This window comes from Octopus bimaculoides, chromosome 11 (genome assembly GCF_046866305.1).
Source record: "Octopus bimaculoides isolate indiv1 chromosome 11, ASM4686630v1, whole genome shotgun sequence".
NCBI classification, from domain to species: Eukaryota; Metazoa; Mollusca; class Cephalopoda; order Octopoda; family Octopodidae; genus Octopus; species Octopus bimaculoides.
This window is the reverse complement of record NC_142938.1, coordinates 7521771-7539134: the sequence shown is the minus strand read 5'-3', so window position 1 is coordinate 7539134 and position 17364 is coordinate 7521771. Positions and strand designations below refer to the sequence as shown.

Genomic DNA, 17364 nt, shown 5'->3' with positions numbered 1-17364 from the left:
ATGAATGATTTAGGATTTTGTGGCCAATTTTTGTACTTTGCAGTTAATATGGTACGAGAGATGAATGAGCATGGCTGTTTGGGCGTGTTAATTTTGAGAAGATATTTAGAACTGTATTCTCTTACTTTCAAAGTCTATGTCATAATAAAGACAGCTAACAAACTCATTTGATACTCCCTAAATTTCCTCATTTTCCTTTTTGTTCTATAATTTTCTCTCTAATTTATTTTTTTGTGTTATTTTTTTTTTTGCTAGTAAACTGTGTGGACCGACATGCTAAATCAAATCCAAAAAAGATTGCTCTTATTTGGGAAAAAGACGAACCAGGCCAACAAGAACAGATTACCTATCAGTAAGTTTAAACAATCAATATTTTCAGCTGTGTAAAGAAGTACCAAGACATAAACCAACTTTTGGAAAAAAAAAACTGTTGACTAATGTCTAACATGGACATTGTTTTGAATTTTTATTCCAGAGAGCTGTACCATATGGTTAACCAGATGGGTAACATGCTTCTTCAACACAATGTTACTAAAGGAGATCGAGTTGCTATCTATATGCCTCAGTGTCCAGTAGCTGTGGCAGCCATGTTGGCTTGTGCACGAATTGGTGCTGTCCACTGTGTGGTCTTTGCAGGATTCAGTGATAAAGCATTAGCAGGGAGGATTCAAGATGGTCAGTCAGATTTATTTTTAATCACTGAAAAATATTCATTTCACATTTTGTTTTCAATTCATGTATCAAAGAAAATTCATATAAAACCAAAGTTCTATGTCCTTGAATGAACATTGAAATACTCATAAAGTTTGTTTATTTTTTACCTCTCACTTGTTTCATGTGGCCATGCTGGGGCACCACCTTGAAGAATTTTTTTAGTTGAATGAACCAACCCCAGTACTTAAATCTTAAACCCTGGTACTTATTCCATCAGTCTCTTTTGCGAAACCGATAAGTTACAGGGACATAAACAAACCAACATTGGTTATCAGGCAATGGCAGGGGACAAACACAGACAGACGAAATAGCACTAAACATTTTGCCCCACATGCTAATGATTCAGCCAGCTTGTTGCCTTATAAAGTCTGTTAATATTGGTTTCAAATTTTGGCACAAGGCCAGCAATTTTGGGGAAGCGGGGGGGGGGGGGGGCTAAGTCGATTACATTGGCCCCAGTGCTCAACTGGTACTTAATTTATTGACTCCGAAAGGATGAAAGGCAAAGTCAACCTCGGCAGAATTTGAACTCAGAATGTTAAGACAGATGACATACCACTAAGCATTAGGCCCAGCTTGCTAACAATTCTGCCAGCTCATTGCCTTAAAAGTTTCTAAATATTCTTTTCTACCCTAGGCACAAGGCCTGAAATTTTTCTTTTTGGGGGGTGGGGGCAGTCAATTAGATAAACCCCTGTACCGAACTGGTACTTTATTTATTGACTCTGAAAGGATGAAAGGCAAAGACGACCTTGGTGGAATTTGAACTCAGAACGCAAAGACAGACGAAATACCACTAAGCATTTCGCCCGGTGTGCTAACATTTCGTATTTTTTTATTGCCCACAAGGAGCTAAACATAGAGGGGAAAAAACAAGGACAGACAAAGGGATTAAGTCAATTACATCGACCCCAGTGCCTAACTGGTACTTAATTTATCGACCCCGAAAAGACCCCGGCATGCCCACGACCCCGGTGTGCCCACAGCCCCGGCGTGCTCACAACCCCGGCGTGGCATTTCTTCCAGCTTTATGTTCTGAGTGCAGATTCCACTGAGTTTGACTTTACCTTTCATCTTTCCAGGGTTTGGGTTGACGTAATCGACTTACCCTTCCTCTAAAATTGCTGGCCTTGTGCCAAAATTAGAAACAATATTTGAAAATGTGTACATGCATAATTTTCTCGTGATTTTTTTCTTTTTCTTTCTCTATTTGAATTTATATATTCGCTGATTATGTTTCCAGCTCAAGTGAATACAGTGATAACTGCTGATCAAGGAGTTAGAGGTGGGAAAATCCTAGAGTTAAAGAAAATAGTTGATGCAGCTGTATCGAAATGTCCAAGTGTAAAGCAGGTCTTTGTGTACAGACGTACTGGAGGAGATGTCCCAATGGGTAAAATTGATATCCCACTTGAAAAGGTAAATGGATACTTGGAATTTTGGTTTCTAATTTTCCATTAGTTATTTTTTCCTTCAGCAAGCTCGTGTCCAAAGCAATATGCAACACTCAAAACTTAATGATAATAATAATAATAAATGCCCTGATGCAGTACCAGATAGTGGCTCTCATGGCTTTTGATCTTAACTGATTGGAAGTGTTATCATGTATACTGTTTTGTCTTGGTATAAAAGAAGGGCTACAGTGAATATTCTGCTTAATACCACAGGTTTGCTGGTCAGTTGTTTGACCTTAACCAGTTGAGCATGTCCCTTAGTGGCTGACAATATGTGCATCTCTGATCATGAGCAGAAGTAGTGGGGGAGCATCATAGCCATGTGTTGAGAGGAATTCTTTAGGGTTTGGATAATTCACCTCTGGAAACTTGGGTGTTTTGTTCATCATCCTTAAACAAACCTTATTCAGAGACCTTTTGAGTGGGATGGTTTATTTGATCTGGAGAAAATACTAACTGGGCCCAACCTGCAAGGTCATGCACTGTTTATCTTGACATGAGAGATCACCATGTCATGCACATATGGTTGTGATGCATGTATCTGGTGTATCTTTATCAGATGGATAGTCATGATGGATATATTGGGCTTCGTATATTTGTACCCCTGTGTCACTTTGATGGCATACACTGCTCTCTCACTCAATAATAATAATAATAATAATAATAATAATGATAATAATAATAAAAGCAACAACAATAGAGATAATAATAAAATTTGCTTTATGTTTCCCATACATTCTCTTTTAACTGGTTGATCATTAAATGTACACTTAGTTAAGTTATGCTCTGAAGTTTTTGTTTATTATCAGAACACACACACACATTGATAATTGCTTTACTTCTTTTGAATTTTGCAGGCTCTAAGTGAAGTCTCCAAGCCATATTGTAAACCTCAAGAGATGGATAGTGAAGATCCCTTATTTATGTTATACACATCTGGTAGTACTGGGAGTCCAAAGGGACTTGTGCATACTCAAGCTGGTTATTTGCTGTATACAACTGTTACACACAAAGTAAAGGCAATCTTTTAATTTGCAACTCTCCACCACACACACACTGTAAACATTAAATATCTTCTATATGGAGTAAAAAATGGTATGTGGCTTTGTGGTTAGGGTGTTGGACTCATGACATAGAATTGCGGTTTCGAATTCTGGCTTGGGCATTAGAAATTAGAAGAATTGAACAGGAACGGGTAAAATTGATATTATTATGGAAACATATGACGTGGTTTAACATATTTATTTATCTATTGGATAAATTGGATGTTATTGGATGTAATTGGATAAATTGGATGCTAATTGGATGTAATTTTAACCCTTTAGAGTTTAAACCAGCCCTGTCCAGCCAAAATATTCCACCTGTTTTATGTTCAAACTGGTCAGATCTGGCCTTTCATAGCAACCTTAGAGTGTCATTATAAAAATAAACACTCACATCATTGAAATTTCAAAGCTATGAAATGAAGCAGGATTAATTCAAAATGGTGTGAATACATAAGCTTTACATTTGACAGAATAATCTGAATGCTAAAGGATTAAACACTTACCATAGTAATTATATCTAATTTACAGCATGTATTTGATTACCAAATGGATGATATCTTTGGATGTGTTGCTGACATTGGTTGGATAACTGGACATAGCTATGTTGTGTATGGACCACTAAGTAATGGAGGCACAACACTTCTGTTTGAGAGTACACCAACCTATCCAAACCCAGGTAACAAATATTTGTGATTCAAATAATATGTTTATGTTTGTTTCAGATATTTGACTGTAGCCATGCTGGAGCACTGCTTTGTAGGGTTTCAGTCAAACAAATTAACCCCAGGACATTTCTGAAGCCTAGTACTTATTCTATTGGTCCTTTTAGGGGGATACCCAAAATGACAACTGACCAATCGCAAAGCATGAGAACCACTTGTAAACTTGTGGTTTTCTCATGGAAGCATCCTTGTAAGCTGCTTGAAGCATGACAACTGTTTCAGCCACCATTTTTCCCAGCAGAAAACAGAATTTCATGGAAGCATGCTGTTCCTTCATTTCAGCCATTACAAAAATCAATAAACAGAGGAGAAGCACTGCAAAACAAAGATGCACAATGTGGCAGTATGGCTTTATTTCATGCTGCCAGTTGGCAGACTGATGCCTGAGGGTTGCATCAAGTTGCTTCTAGTGGTAAGAGTCTGAACTACAATGGGCTTGTTCCACAGAGAACATTTCTGGTTACTTTTGGGTACCCCACCTTATTTATAAATACACACACACACACACTATATATATATATATATATATATATATATATATGTACACACAGAGTTGGTTTCTTTCCATCTCTGTCTTCTAAACCCACTCACATGGCTTTGGTCAGCCCTGGGCTAATACAGAAGATACTTGCCCAAGGTACCATACACTGGAACTGAACCCAAAACCATGTGGTTGAGGAGCAAACTTCTTGACTGCACAGTCATGCCTGTACCACACTTTTGCCAAACAAGAAACAACAAATATATGGCACAAAAAGATACAACAATTAATAACTTTGTAATAAGTTTTCAATCTTAAACTTGAGAAATATGTCTTCTTGTTTTGAAACATTTTTTGTTTCTTTTAAAGGTCGCTATTGGGAAGTCGTGGAGAGATTTAAGTTGACTCACATATACTTGGCACCCACAGCTCTTCGTTTGTTGATTAAAATGGGAGATTCATGGGTACATAATTATGACAAATCCTCTCTGCGCATTCTGGGAAGTGGTAAGTTCACAACATTTATTTAGAAGAAGGGGAGGAGAAAAAGTTATTGAGAAAGAAATACAGTGAGAGAGTGTGTGTGCATGTGTATGAAAAATAGATAGACAGATAGATAGTGTTGTCACCATAGTAACTAACAAGACTTGATTAAAAACGTAGGAATTTTAAGTGCAAGTCTGTCAACACAACACAGACTTCAAAAGATAATTGTATATATATATATATATATATATATAATACATTTAGTTATCTTTTTAGTTGTTTGTATGTGTGTGTGTGTATTTCTGTATGTTTTTCAACATATAGAAAAACATAGATATTAAAAAAAGATTTTCGCTATAATGACAGTTTGTTGTTGTTGTTGTTGTTGTTGTTGAAAGAGAAATAAGTGAGAGAGAGAGAGTGTGTGTGAAAGAAAAAAATTAAGAAATATGCTTCAAGGTTGTTGTTGAGTAAATCAATATAACCATTGTAGTAGGTTTCTGCTGAAGGATCTATTTCATCTTGATTAGGTCATTACCAGGTAGCAGAGTGACAGGTAGTGACTAGTATTTCTCAAATCGCATCCTACCATCTGAATCACATTGAATTAGATTATTCAAGATGTAATGAATCTGACAAAAAACAAAAATATGAAAAACATGCAATATTTAAACCTTTGATCGCAGGTCTGTCCAATTAGGACCTAACAACAATAACCACTGCCTGTTGTTACTGGATTCTGGTGAGGTAGCTTTGGCTACAGAATTGAACAGGCTGAATGACTGTATAGGATTTCCATTGAAACTGACAGCCGTAAAAAAAACATTTGGTTTCAAAATGCATAACTGGAAAAAAAATATTGCTTTTGTAACTATTTCTGGGAATGTTAAATGACGATGATGATGGATGTGGTGGTGTAGTGGTGGTGGTGGTGGTGGTGGCGGTGGTAATGACGATGATGGTGAATGCTATTAATTAAATTGCTTCTGTTTGTTTTGACTAAATTTTTTGCATACACATATCTAGGGACAGTCTTTAATTTTTTTTTTGTTTTCCATCATTGAAAATTTTAGGAAGAAAATTTCAAAATATTTTCACAAAATGTTACATATAAATCTCATGGAGAAAACGTTTTTGAAATGTCATAATATTTCATATTCTTAAATGTGATAGTATAGAGACAGGCATAGCTAAATGTTTAATTAGCTTGCTTTCCAATCATGCAGTCTTGAAGTCAGTCCCAATGCATGACACCTTGGGCAAGTGTCTTCTATTTTAGCCTCTGGCTGATCAAAGTCTTGTGGGTGGGTTTGGTAAATGGAACTAAAAGAAGCTTGTCATGTATATATGTATGTTCTTGTGTGTTTGCATGTACCCTTGACTTGACATCATGTGATGGTTGTAAACAAGCATCACTGTCATACAAGTGGTGTTGGTCATGTCTGGTTTTATGTGGAATGCATGTCTAGCAATGGAAAACTACTATTTTGCTTGAAAATACATGAGGGTTTGTGACAGTTCGAACACCCAACAATAGAAGGATGTACTTCAACAAATTCTGTCTGATCCATGCAAGCATGGAAGAGTGAATGTTAAATGATGATGAGGACAAGGATGGTGATGGTGATGAGGATGAATACTGTTAATTAAATTGTTTCTGTTTATTTTGATTAATTTTTTTGCATGCATATATCTATAGACTGTCTTCAATTTTTCTTTGCTTTTCATTCTTGGAATATAAATCTTTGTTTTAGTTGGAGAACCTCTTAATCATGAAGCCTGGGAATGGTATTACAAAAACGTTGGAGAGAAACGGTGTGACATTGTCGATACTTGGTGGCAAACAGGTGAGATTAGCAAGTTACCAATTCCTCAAACATAGCAGCAGTTCCCAACCTTTTTTTGCACAGTAGACTGGTTTGATGTCTGGCAATTTTTCCATGGACTGGAGTATCACACACATAACAAAATACAATAAAGTACACGTTGTATATAATTTAATTATTACATATAGAATATGATGCAAAAACATCCTACAGATTGTGATGGTCAATAAATGCTGACAAGTTCCTGGCTTTGAGTAAAAGAAAATACAAGAGGATCAGTTAATTATGATTTTATTCAACATATTCCCTTCTCAGATTCACACACTTATTTCAGTGGTCCTTCAGTTTTTCTAAGCCCTGTAAAAGAACTGAGAGGGTTGGGCCTCCAACAAGGCCTTTCATGATATTCTTAAAGCCAGGAACTAGACTTATCAGTCCTTGGGCTCAAGAGAAAAAGAAAATGTATGTATATTGTTTTGTGTAGCCTCTGTTTTAAAATAATAAAATCAAAAAAGAAAACATTGCTACTCAGTACATGATGATATTAATGACAATGATGATGACAGCGATAGTGGCAGTGATGGTGACGATGATGACAATGATGATGATGATGAATTGTACTGTATATTTTCAGCCTTGTAAAAAAAATATATTTTTCCCTCTAATCATTCTTTCTTATTTTCCTTTTTTCTTCTCTTGGTTCTTTTTTTCTTTCTTCTACATAAAAAAATTTCCATTCGTCTATAATTTTTATTTAATAGTAAAATTAACAGCAAAATATATACACTATTTCAGAAACAGGTGGTATTCTCATTTCCCCAAGACCATCCAATTCCAAAGCTGAAATATTTCCAGCTATGCCAATGAGACCATTCTATGGTGTTGAACCATGTTTGATAGATAAAGAGGTATGTTGCAACACTTCTCAGCAATAATATAACCATCACTAACTTTGAAATTTGTTTTTTATCAAATATCTGGTATTAATAAAAAAGTATAATTTTATTGACCCTTATTGGGTCATTGGGTCATCACTGAAAACATTGTCTTTATCTAAGGCATCAAGAGTAAATTGTATAGAAAAAAGAGTTATGTCATAACATATTTTAGCAATGATATAATGTTCTCTCACTCATAAGGAAAGGCCTCCCATGATAATGATAAAGCAAACCAAAAAAATTATTAACCCTGAGTGGTTCTCTCCCTTTAAAGAGAAACTTCACTTTCCCTTTTATTTCTTATTAAACTCTCTTATTCTGAAAAGAACTGTAGGTGGCAACACCAATAGCCACCAATCAAATTTCTTGTGTATAATTAGCACTAATTTCAAAATTTGATTTTCCTCAAATGCCCAGCATCAGTAAAAATCTACTGACTGTTTTTGGGTCATTGGGTTATCACTGAAGATGTCATCTTTACACAGGGCATCAAGTATAACTTGTATTAAGTAATGAGGCTATCCATCTTCCATTTATTAATCACAATTAGAAATCACAAAACAAAGCATGACAAGGGAAAAACAACTCAACTAAGAAATGAATCCATGTTAAAGACCCAAAAGAATATATGAAGTCTTGTTATACTTCATTCGCCATGTTGCTAATTCTTCCAAATCTTCTGACCTTACATTATATATCATTTAATAACACTGGTTTCTTACTTTAGCAAAAGTTCAATTTATTGTAGCGAGAGTGTACGGTTGGCTGAATTACATCCAATGTATAAATACTGCCAGCCCCATGGTTTCCTCGTTTGCAAGGGGCAAATGAAAGACATAGCATATGTGTGTGCACTCATGATTCTTCAATCTCTCTATGGCTACATTTCCCATTGAATGGCCATGTAACCGAAGCCATGATTTTCATCAATCATGATGGATGAATATAATTTACTGGTATAAACAACATAGTAAAGGCAACGAGCTAGCAAAATCATTAGTATCCTGAACGAACTGCTTTTCAGCATTTCATCCATCATGAGGGGCTCTACCAGGAGCTTGCAGTCTGCTGGCATAACTCTCAGGGTCAGTGAGACCCACAAACCACCTCACTGCAGCAAGAACTGAACCTTCTGGTCTTAAGGATGTTTTAAGAATAATAAAATGGAAAACAGTATTCTATACTGGTTTCTCTTCTTAAAAGTATTGAAAGGTTTTTTTAAAAAATTTTGCTTTAAATTTCAGAATAATGAAATAAAAGGGGACAATAAAGAAGGGCTGCTGTGTATTAAACAACCATGGCCAGGCATGTGCAGAACAATATATGGAGGGAAAACTCATTTCATAGATACATATTTTAAGTCTGACTTAGGTAATTTAACTTTTGTAATATTTATAAATATTCATTAAAATCCAATGAAAATATGGCTATATAGTAGAAATTTGCCTCCTAACCACACGGTTCAGGTTTGTCTCTGTGTATGGCACCTTAGGCAAGTGTTTTTTACTATAGTCTTAGGCCAACCAAAAGCCCTGTAAGTGGATTTGGTAAACGGAAACTGAAAGAAACCAGCCATATATATATATATATATATATATATATATATATATATATATGTATGTATGTATGTATGTATGTATGTATGTATGTATGTATGTATGTATGTATGTATGTATGTATGTATGTATGTATGTATGTATGTATGTATGTCTATATGTATATATATATATATGTATGTATGTATGTATGTATATATATATATATATATATATATATATATATGTATGTATATGTATATGTGTGTGTGAGTGTGAGTGTCTATAAAAGCTACAGTAAAGTGACAAAATTTACATCAAACTAATCAATAATTAACTAATTAATTAACTGATTAGTTAATGATAAAATTGAACCCAGACACACACACACATTGTAGATATTATAGCATTTTTCTATGACCTTTTCAATGATTTCCAAATGTGGTGCGATGGAGGAAGAAGACAACAAGAAGCAAAAGGACAGAATGAAGCGTTGGACCTTACCTTGCCGACCGCAGCGGGGTACACGATCGCTCCTAATCAGAACACGTCTTTCTCGTAACGTCGCTGTTTTCTCACTGGCCCCACGTGCTAGCCTTCGACCGCGTGTCGCCGACTTCCGATCTGACCCTTCCGGTTTGGCCCTTCCGGTCTGGCTTCACCTCTGTTTGCCTCACCCCTCTCCACCACAACACATAGCTCGTCACAGCCCAAACACCACACCAAATACATAAGTGGTCATAAGAAAATATAATAAAATTCAAGAAAGAAAATAAAACTGACATGGACTATAACCAACAGGTGTGTTTATTCACCAAATGATCCTCCCAAAGTACAACGATATCAGTTTCAGCACATGATTTCATGCTGAGATTCTTGCAAAACAAATTCAAGAATGAAATACCATAGAAGACATTTTATTGAAGGGGAGCAATCATTTGTGAAAATCTAAAACTAATAACACTTTACTCTTTTACTCTTTTACTTGTTTCAGTCATTTTTGACTGTGGCCATGCTGGAGCACCGCCTTTAGTCAAGCAAATCGATCCCAGGACTTATTGTTTGTAAGCCTAGTACTTATTCTATCGGTCTCTTTTTGCTGGACCGCTAAGTTACAGGGACATAAACACACCAGCATCGGTTATCAAGTGATGTTGGCGGACAAACACAGACACATAAACATATACACACGCACAAACATATATATATATAAATATATACGATGAGCTTCTTTCAGTTTCCATCTACCAAATCCACTCACAAGGCTTTGGCTGGCCCGAGGCTATAGTAGAAGACACTTGCCCAAGATGTCACGCAGTGGGACTGAACCCGGAACCATGTGGTTTGTAAGCAAGCTACTTACCACACAGCCACTCCTACGCCTATAAAAAAGATTTTTTTTAAATGTCTTTTCAAAGAATATATTTTCAAGCATTTAAAAAAATTTTATTGTTATTTATTACTTTATATATGTTATATTTTTTTTTCATCTGTAGGTTTATATTTCTCTGGAGACAATGCTATACGATATGAACACGGCTTTTATCGTATTACCGGGAGAGTCGATGATGTCATCAATGTCAGTGGCCACCGGCTTGGTACAGCTGAGATCGAGGATGCCATAGTGAGATTTCTTGGTCTATTACTATTTCGTTCAATATATGTATTTCTGTCTTGCAAGTTACTTGGTCTTAGCAACCTTGCTCATAAAGGCTGGTACTGGCAAAACAGGCTTGAGTGCCTACTCCACTTGATTTATTGTCATTTTGTGTGTGTCACACTGAATATCCCTGAGAACTATATCTGTGGAGCACTCAGTCACTTACACATTATTTCCCCAAGTAGGCTGTTCCATTGATCTGATCAACTGGAATGCTTGTTTTTACTGACGGAGTGCCAGTTTTACCACAAAAGTGAGATGAAATATCAAATTTCAATTTTCTAAAAAAATTATTAACCATCTTTATAGAATTTCTTTTTTCTTTGAAGGCCAACCACTGTGCTGTAGCAGAATCTGCAGTGGTTAGTTTCCCACATGATATCAAGGGAGAAGGTATGTGATATTATTCATAAGTTGATATTGTTGTAGTTTTATTTTTTACTTGTTTCAGTCATTGAACTGTGACCATGCTGGGGCACCACCTTGAAGGGTTTTAGTTGAAAAAAAAAACATCAACCCTAGCACTTACATTTATTATTTCTTTTCTTTTAAGTTCGGTACTTGTTCTATCAGTCTCTCTTGCTGAACTGCTAAGTTACATAGATGTAAACAAACCAGCATCAGTTGTCAAGTGGTGAAGGAGACAAACACAAAGATACACACGCATAGGCATCATCACCATCATTTGACGTCTGTTGTCCATGCTGGCACAGGCTGGATGGTTTGACCGGGGCTGGCAGATATATATATATATCGTATCAGGACAATTACCCCACCATAGGACAATTCCTTCCGAAGACAACTACCCCTAGGACAATTACCCCCTCTCTAATATATTAAGAAGATTTAAATCATCATCTGTTGTCCTCAGGGGTAATTGTCCTTGTGGGGGGGGGGGGCTATTGTCCTAGACTCATATATCATCATCATCATTGTTTAATGTCCGCCTTCCCTGCTGGCATGGGTTGGATAGTTCTTCGACAGGAGCTGGCCAGGTAGGAGACCAAAAGATGAAACCAAAAGGTCATCATCTGTGAGTGTGTGTGTGTGTTTGTTTACATCTGTACTCTGTGAAAGTTGCTATGAGCAGCATTATTGTTGTTGTTTGTTATCAACAAACTATCTGCTCACCTCATGCCCTTAAAGACATGTTGAAATAAAAAAATCCAGAAACACAGAGAAGGATTATTAGTGACAGGAATAACATCCAGTTGTAAAACAGCTCCTCAATCATATATTCATCTAACCCATGCTACAATGGAAAAATGGATGTAAAAACAAATGAAAACAAAAAGAAAAAAGGTGTATATTTGATTTAATTATAGCAATAAAGTCATGCTTTTTCATAAATATGCATGTTTTTCAAAATATTCTTTCGAGTTTTACAATAATTATTTTGTTTCTTTTTTTGTAATCTTAAATTCCAGGCATCCATGCATTTGTAGTTCTCAAAGATGACATAACTGAAAATGCTGAAGAAATTCAAGATGAACTAAAGCTAATAGTAAAAAAACAAATAACAAGTTTTGCCCAACCAGATATTATTCAGGTAAATTACTCTGTGTGTGTGTGTGTGTGTGTGTGTCTGTGTGTGTGTGTGTGTGTGTGTGTGTGTGTGTGTGCATGTGCATGCACATGCATGTTTGTGAGTATCTGTGTGTGTATGCGCGCACATGTGCATGTGTGTATGCATATGCATTTGAGTGCTTGTGAGTAGCTACGTGTGTGTGTGTGCGCATGCATGTTTATCATTTATTTTAAACTTATTTCAGTTGTTGGACTGCGGCTATGCTGGGGCCTCACTTTGAAGGGCTTTTAGTCAAGCGAATCGACCCCCAGGACTTTTTTTAAGAAGTCTAGTACTTAGCTTGTTGGTCTCTTTTGCCAGACTGCTAAGTTATAGGGATGTAAACAAACCAATACTGGTTGTCAATTAGTAGGTAAGGGATAAATACACACACACACACACATCCAAACACATGGCAAGCTTCCATACACTTTCCTTTTACCAAATTCACTCACAAGGCATTTGTCAGTTTGGGCCAATAGTAGACACTTACCGAAAGTGCCATCCAGTAGGACTGAACTGAAAACCATATGTTTGTGAAGTAAGCTTTTAAACCATACATCCCATGTCTTTAAGAATGAAAAAAATGTTATTGTATACAATTTTGTTCCTTTCATAAATCTAAATCTTATTTTATATTTATATTTGTTTTAGCTCGTGCCTGGTTTACCTCGAACTAGATCTGGTAAAATCATGAGAAGAATCCTGCGAAAAATCGCTCACAAAGAGCAAGATTTTGGTGACACATCAACTCTGATAGATCCAGACATCGTTGAAACAATCATTAAAAGACAACAGATGAATTAAATATCAACTGCTGAAATCTCTTTTGATTCTCCACTAAACTTACGCTTCTATTTTTTGAAGTATTTTACAAAATATTGGATATATATTTTTAAACAACAATGAAAGAAAGATATTAAGCTAGTTTTTTTAACTAGAGTATGTAAAACCATGTTGTCTTTCATTAATTTCTTTCCAGTTAACTTTTCCTTGAAAAAAGACTTTATCTGAAACGTAAAATCTTCCTCTGCTCTCAGCAAGTTCACTGAACTCTTTGTTGATTTTACTAAATAATGCAAGTATTGCTAACACAGATCAACACCAGCCTCTTTGGTGTTAGTTTGATTCTATTAAGTTTAGGAAAAATTTGAGCTACTGTATTAAGCGCTCATCAGTTGTCAAGTGCTCACCAGCATCAGTTGTCAAGTGATGGAAGGGTGACAAACACACAGACATATACATACATACAAATATATATATATATATATATATATATGACGATATATATATATATATCACAACGTTTTGGTCAGCCTCAGGCTATAGTGGAAGACACTTGCCCAAGGTGCCACGCAATGGGACTGAACCCAGAACCATGAACCGGTATTGAGGAAGGATAGAAAAATAATAGATTTATAAGCCCTAAAATTCACTCCATAATTGCCCACGGGCATATGGCGTAGTGGTTAAGAGCGCGGGCTACTAACACCAAGATTCCGAGTTCGATTCACGGCAGCGACCTGATTAATAATAATAATAATAATAATAATAATATAATAGTAACATCGTTAGGAATGAGAACCCAGGTTCAAAATTTCCCAGAGACACCTGACGAAGGCTGGAGGGTATATCAGCCGAAACGTTGTGTTAACAACAAACAAGATGAGGACAAATATCCGTCAAATGTAAATAATGTAAATAATTCCTCATCTCTTAAATATAGAACTGAATGAATATATTAGATACTAAATCGCTTACCTGTGCTGAATCCGGCGCCCCCGTCGAGCAGAACTTCAGATAATCGATATATTAGCTACTAAATCGGTTACCTGTGCTGAATCCGGCGCCCCCATCGAGCAGAATTTCAGATAATCGATATATTAGCTACTAAATCGGTTACCTGTGCTGAATCCGGCGCTCCCATAGCAGAATTTCAGATAATCGATATATTAGCTACTAAATCGGTTACCTGTGCTGAATCCGGCGCTCCCAGCGAGCAGAATTTCAAATAATCGATATATTAGCTACTAAATCGGTTACCTGTGCTGAATCCGGCGCCCCCATCGAGCAGAATTTCAGATAATCGATATATTAGCTACTAAATCGGTTACCTGTGCTGAATCCGGGGCCCCCATCGAGCAGAATTTCAGATAATCGATATATTAGCTACTAAATCGGTTACCTGTGCTGAATCCGGCGCCCCCATCAGGTTCCAGTTCAGATAATCAATATATTAGCTACTAAATCGGTTACCTGTGTTGAATCCAGTGCCCCCATCAACTTTCAGTTCAGATAATCAATATATAAGCTACTAAATCGGTTAACTGTGCTGAATCCATTGGCCCCATCGAGCAGAATTTCAGATAATCGATATATTAGCTAATAAATCGGTTACCTGTGCTGAATCCGGCGCCCCCATCAAGTTCCAGTTGAGATAATCAATATATTAGCTACTAAATCGGTTACCTCTGCTGAATCCGGCGTTGCCATCAAGTTCCAGTTCAGATAATCAATATATTAGCTACTAAATCGGTTACCTGTGCTGAATCCATTGGCCCCATTGAGCAGAATTTCAGATAATCGATATATTAGCTACTAAATCGGTTACCTGTGCTGAATCCATTGGCCCCATAGAGCAGAATTTCAGATAATCGATATATTAGCTACTAAATCGGTTACCTGTGCTGAATCCATTGCCCCCATCGAGCAGAATTTCAGATAATCGATATATTAGCTACTAAATCGGTTACCTGTGCTGAATCCGGTAGCCCCATCGAGCAGAGTTACAGATAATCGATATATTAGCTACCAAATCGGTTACCTGTGCTGAATCCATTGCCCCCATCGAGCAGAATTTCAGATAATCGATATATTAGCTACTAAATCGGTTACCTGTGCTGAATCCGGCGGCCCCATCGAGCAGAATTTCAGATAATCGATATATTAGCTACCAAATCGGTTACCTGTGCTGAATCCATTGCCCCCATCGAGCAGAATTTCAGATAATCGATATATTAGCTACTAAATCGGTTACCTGTGCTGAATCCGGCTGCCCCATCGAGCAGAATTTCAGATAATCGATATATTAGCTACCAAATCGGTTACCTGTGCTGAATCCATTGCCCCCATCGAGCAGAATTGCAGATAATCGATATATTAGCTACTAAATCGCTTACCTGTGCTGAATCCGGCGCCCCCATCGAGCAGAATTTCAGATAATCGATATATTAGCTACTAAATCGGTTACCTGTGCTGAATCCGGCGCCCCCATCGAGCAGAATTTCAGATAATCGATATATTAGCTATTAAATCGGTTACCTGTGCTGAATCTGGCGCCCCCATCGAGCAGAATTTCAGATAATCGCTATATTAGCTACTAAATCGGTTACCTGTGCTGAATCCGAGGACCCCATCGAGCGGAATTTCAGATAATCGCTATATTAGCTACTAAATCGGTTACCTGTGCTGAATCCGGCGCCCCCATCGAGAAAAGTTCAGATAATCAATATATTAGCTACTAAATCGGTTACCTGTGCTGAATCCGGCGCCCCCATCAAGTTCCATTTCAGATAATCGCTATATTAGCTACTAAATCGGTTACCTGTGCTGAATCCGGTGCCCCCATCAAGTTCCAGTTCAGATAATCAATATATTAGCTACTAAATCGGTTACCTCTGCTGAATCCGGCGCCCCCATCAAGTTCCAGTTGAGATAATCAATATATTAGCTACTAAATCGGTTACCTGTGCTGAATCCGGTAGCCCCATCGAGCAGAGTTACAGATAATCGATATATTAGCTACTAAATCGGTTACCTGAGCTGAATCCGGCGCCCCCAACGAGCAGAATTTCAGATAATCGATATATTAGCTACTAAATCGGTTACCTGTGCTGAATCCGGCGCCCCATCGAGCAGAATTTCAGATGATCGATATATTAGCTACTAAATCGGTTACCTGTGCTGAATTTGGCGTCCCCATCCATAAAAAGTTCAGATAATCAATATATTAGCGACTAAATCGGTTACCTGTGCTGAATCCGGCGCCCCCATCGAGAAAATGTTCAGATAATCAATATATTAGTTACTAAATCGGTTATCTGTGCTGAATCTGGCGTTGCCATCAAGTTCCAGTTCAGATAATCAATATATTAGCTACTAAATCGGTTACCTGTGCTGAATCCGGCGCCCCTATCAATTTCCAGTTCAGATAATCAATATATTAGCTACTAAATCGGTTACCTGTGCTGAATCCGTCGCCCCCATCAAGTTCCAGTTCGGATAATCAATATATTAGCTACTAAATCGGTTACCTGTGCTGAATCCGGGGCCCCCAATATAGCAGAATTTCAGTTAATCGATATATTAGCTACTAAATCGGTTACCTGTGATGAATCCGGCACCCCCATCGAGCAGAATTTAAGATAATCGATATATTAGCTACTAAATCGGTTACCTGTGCTGAATCTGGCGCCCCCATCGAGCAGAATTTCAGATGATCGATATATTAGCTACTAAATCGGTTACCTGTGCTGAATTTGGCGCCCCCATCCAGAAAATGTTGAGATAATCAATATATCAGTTACTAAATCGGTTATCTGTGCTGAATCCGGCGCCCCCATCAAGTTCCAGTTCAGATAATCAATATATTAGCTACTAAATCGGTTACCTCTGCTGAATCCGGCGTTGCCATCAAGTTCCAGTTCAGATAATCAATATATTAGCTACTAAATCGGTTACCTGTGCTGAATCCGGCGCCCCCATCAAGTTCCAGTTCAGATAATCAATATATTAGCTACTAAATCGGTTACCTGTGCTGAATCCGGCGCCCCCATCAAGTTCCAGTTCAGATAATCAATATATTAGCTACTAAATCGGTTACCTCTGCTGAATCCGGCGTTGCCATCAAGTTCCAGTTCAGATAATCAATATATT

The 17364-nt window shown here is 37.2% G+C and overlaps 1 protein-coding gene across 1 annotated transcript in view; it reads left to right on the top strand.

Moving 5' to 3' along the window:
* LOC106874874 (acetyl-coenzyme A synthetase 2-like, mitochondrial) overlaps positions 1–13381 on the top strand; it is a 17859-nt gene extending 4478 nt beyond the window's left edge. The window contains exons 2-14 of the mRNA XM_014922772.3: positions 256–352; positions 476–675; positions 1958–2133; positions 3026–3181; positions 3743–3890; positions 4787–4924; positions 6658–6750; positions 7525–7637; positions 8912–9038; positions 10699–10826; positions 11192–11255; positions 12290–12411; positions 13084–13381. Of these exons, the coding sequence (XP_014778258.1) occupies positions 256–352; positions 476–675; positions 1958–2133; positions 3026–3181; positions 3743–3890; positions 4787–4924; positions 6658–6750; positions 7525–7637; positions 8912–9038; positions 10699–10826; positions 11192–11255; positions 12290–12411; positions 13084–13236 (1715 nt within the window). The 3' untranslated portion in view covers positions 13237–13381. The remainder of the gene's footprint in view (positions 1–255; positions 353–475; positions 676–1957; positions 2134–3025; positions 3182–3742; positions 3891–4786; positions 4925–6657; positions 6751–7524; positions 7638–8911; positions 9039–10698; positions 10827–11191; positions 11256–12289; positions 12412–13083) is intronic.
* Positions 13382–17364: the final 3983 nt, after the last annotated feature.